This window comes from Camellia sinensis, chromosome 2, assembly GCF_055761805.1.
Source record: "Camellia sinensis isolate YWXY chromosome 2, ASM5576180v1, whole genome shotgun sequence".
Lineage (NCBI taxonomy): Eukaryota > Viridiplantae > Streptophyta > Magnoliopsida > Ericales > Theaceae > Camellia > Camellia sinensis.
This window is the reverse complement of record NC_138962.1, coordinates 188,189,996-188,191,719: the sequence shown is the minus strand read 5'-3', so window position 1 is coordinate 188,191,719 and position 1,724 is coordinate 188,189,996. Positions and strand designations below refer to the sequence as shown.

The 1,724-nt window shown below is 31.0% G+C and overlaps 1 protein-coding gene across 2 annotated transcripts in view; it reads left to right on the top strand.

Moving 5' to 3' along the window:
* The first annotated feature begins 233 nt into the window (after positions 1 to 233).
* The window catches only part of LOC114297249 (putative casein kinase II subunit beta-4), a 7,785-nt gene continuing 6,294 nt past the window's right edge, over positions 234 to 1,724 (top strand). The window contains exon 1 of one of the 2 annotated variants that reach the window (XR_003641436.2): positions 234 to 1,362. Coding sequence is in view for 1 of the 2 variants with exons in the window: in XM_028241645.2 (XP_028097446.1) it covers positions 1,104 to 1,362 (259 nt within the window). In the remaining variant the exon portion in view is untranslated. The remainder of the gene's footprint in view (positions 1,363 to 1,724) is intronic. The other variant, XM_028241645.2, reaches the window with a different exon arrangement.

Genomic DNA, 1,724 nt, shown 5'->3' with positions numbered 1-1,724 from the left:
AAAAATAAAAAAAATAAAAAAAATTAAACAACATATAATTATGTATATTTATAAAAGCATATTGTATAATATAATTTGTGAGCAAGTCGAGCTAAGCTGAGCTTGAAGCACTTTCTCTATATTATAATTAGGTTTAAAAATTTTGTCCAATCTAATTTTATAAATCTAAACCATAATCCCAAACTCTATAAATTGTAAGCAAACTCAAGCGAATTTAGTAGGCCATCCACCCATATACAATTCCTTGTGAGACAGAACAAAATTTCAATCTTTTGTTTGTAAAATTGGGATGAGATGCTTATTGTCGCTGTCCTCCATGTTGTCAAAATGCATTGATTGTATTGAATGTTCAATTTCATTATTTAATATTACATCTTATATTTGGAAATATTTTTTTTCAATTTAACAAATTGTAATTAATAGAAGGATTACATTATAGAAGAGTTGATTATTATAATTAAAAAAATAAAAGATAAAATAATATAAAATACTAACATAAAAATTATAATTCACCTTTTGAAATTTTAAAAATAGAGCATGTTAAATTTTCATTAAACATATAAAATTAAACGCGAGATAAATGTGATTCATGGTGCGACAAAAGGTGAATTAATTTTGTTAATGTAGAATTTTACATTCTTTATCATATATTTATATAAAACATATTTTTAAAACTATTTTGACATGTATCCCAAAAATAACAAAATATATTTTTTATAAACTTCCATTCATCATGAAAAAAAAAAAAAAAAAACTGAAAATTCAAGTCGAGAGATATTTGTAGCTTGAGTACGTGTATGTGTATTCCACACACACATGTTTATTGTTGAGAGAGAAAGCAAAGCAGAGGAGAGAGAGAACAATTTATTTATTTTTATTTTAAAAAAAAAAAAAACAAAGAGGCAGCGAGGAACTCGAGTTTCTCTTCTTCCCGTATCTATGTAAACTAGAAACCCTAGTTTCTACCGTCTCTATCAAACCCTAATCTACCACTCCTTTCTCAATCTTCTCTGCTGCTCTCTCCGATCTCTCTCTACTCTGTTCGATGAACATCTTTCAAATCTCCAACCAGACCTCTAATTGTCGAATTTGAAGACAAAAATATGTATAGAGATCGAGGAGGAGGAGGTGGATCCTCGAAGTCGGAGATCGTCGGTGCTCCGTTGGATCGGAAACGAATCAACGAGGCGTTAGATAAGCAGTTGGAAAAATCTTCGCCGTCGACTTCGAGAGGTTTGAACAACAAAGACAAAGAGAGAATTTCGTTGCCGTCAACTTCTACTGGTGGAAAATTGCAGCAGCTCGATCACCGTGACACTCGATCGTCGTCTACTCTCACTGCCAAGAACAAATGCTCTGATGGTATGTTTCTGTTTTCTTATTATTTTCCTTTTCTTTTTTTCTTTTTTTTTTTTTTTTGATTGATACACTGTTGAATCATGCTTGTTTTGTTAGTTTAATTTCAATGTTTTTTGGTGATACATGGGATCTGGTTTCGCGCTTGAGTTGTTGGGCAGCTTGATAGGAGTTATAGGACTATGGTGATCTATGTTTTGGATGCAAAGTCATTCTCTTTTGTTTGTCTGCATTGGTGGAACTGGATTTCTTTATTTTTTTTGTTAGCTGAATGGCAAAGGAGAAAACCATAGACAAATTTTAAAAAGGGAAAGACTATGGCACAGGTGTATACATGTGCACCTTATAATTAAAGAAGAAAATAGCAT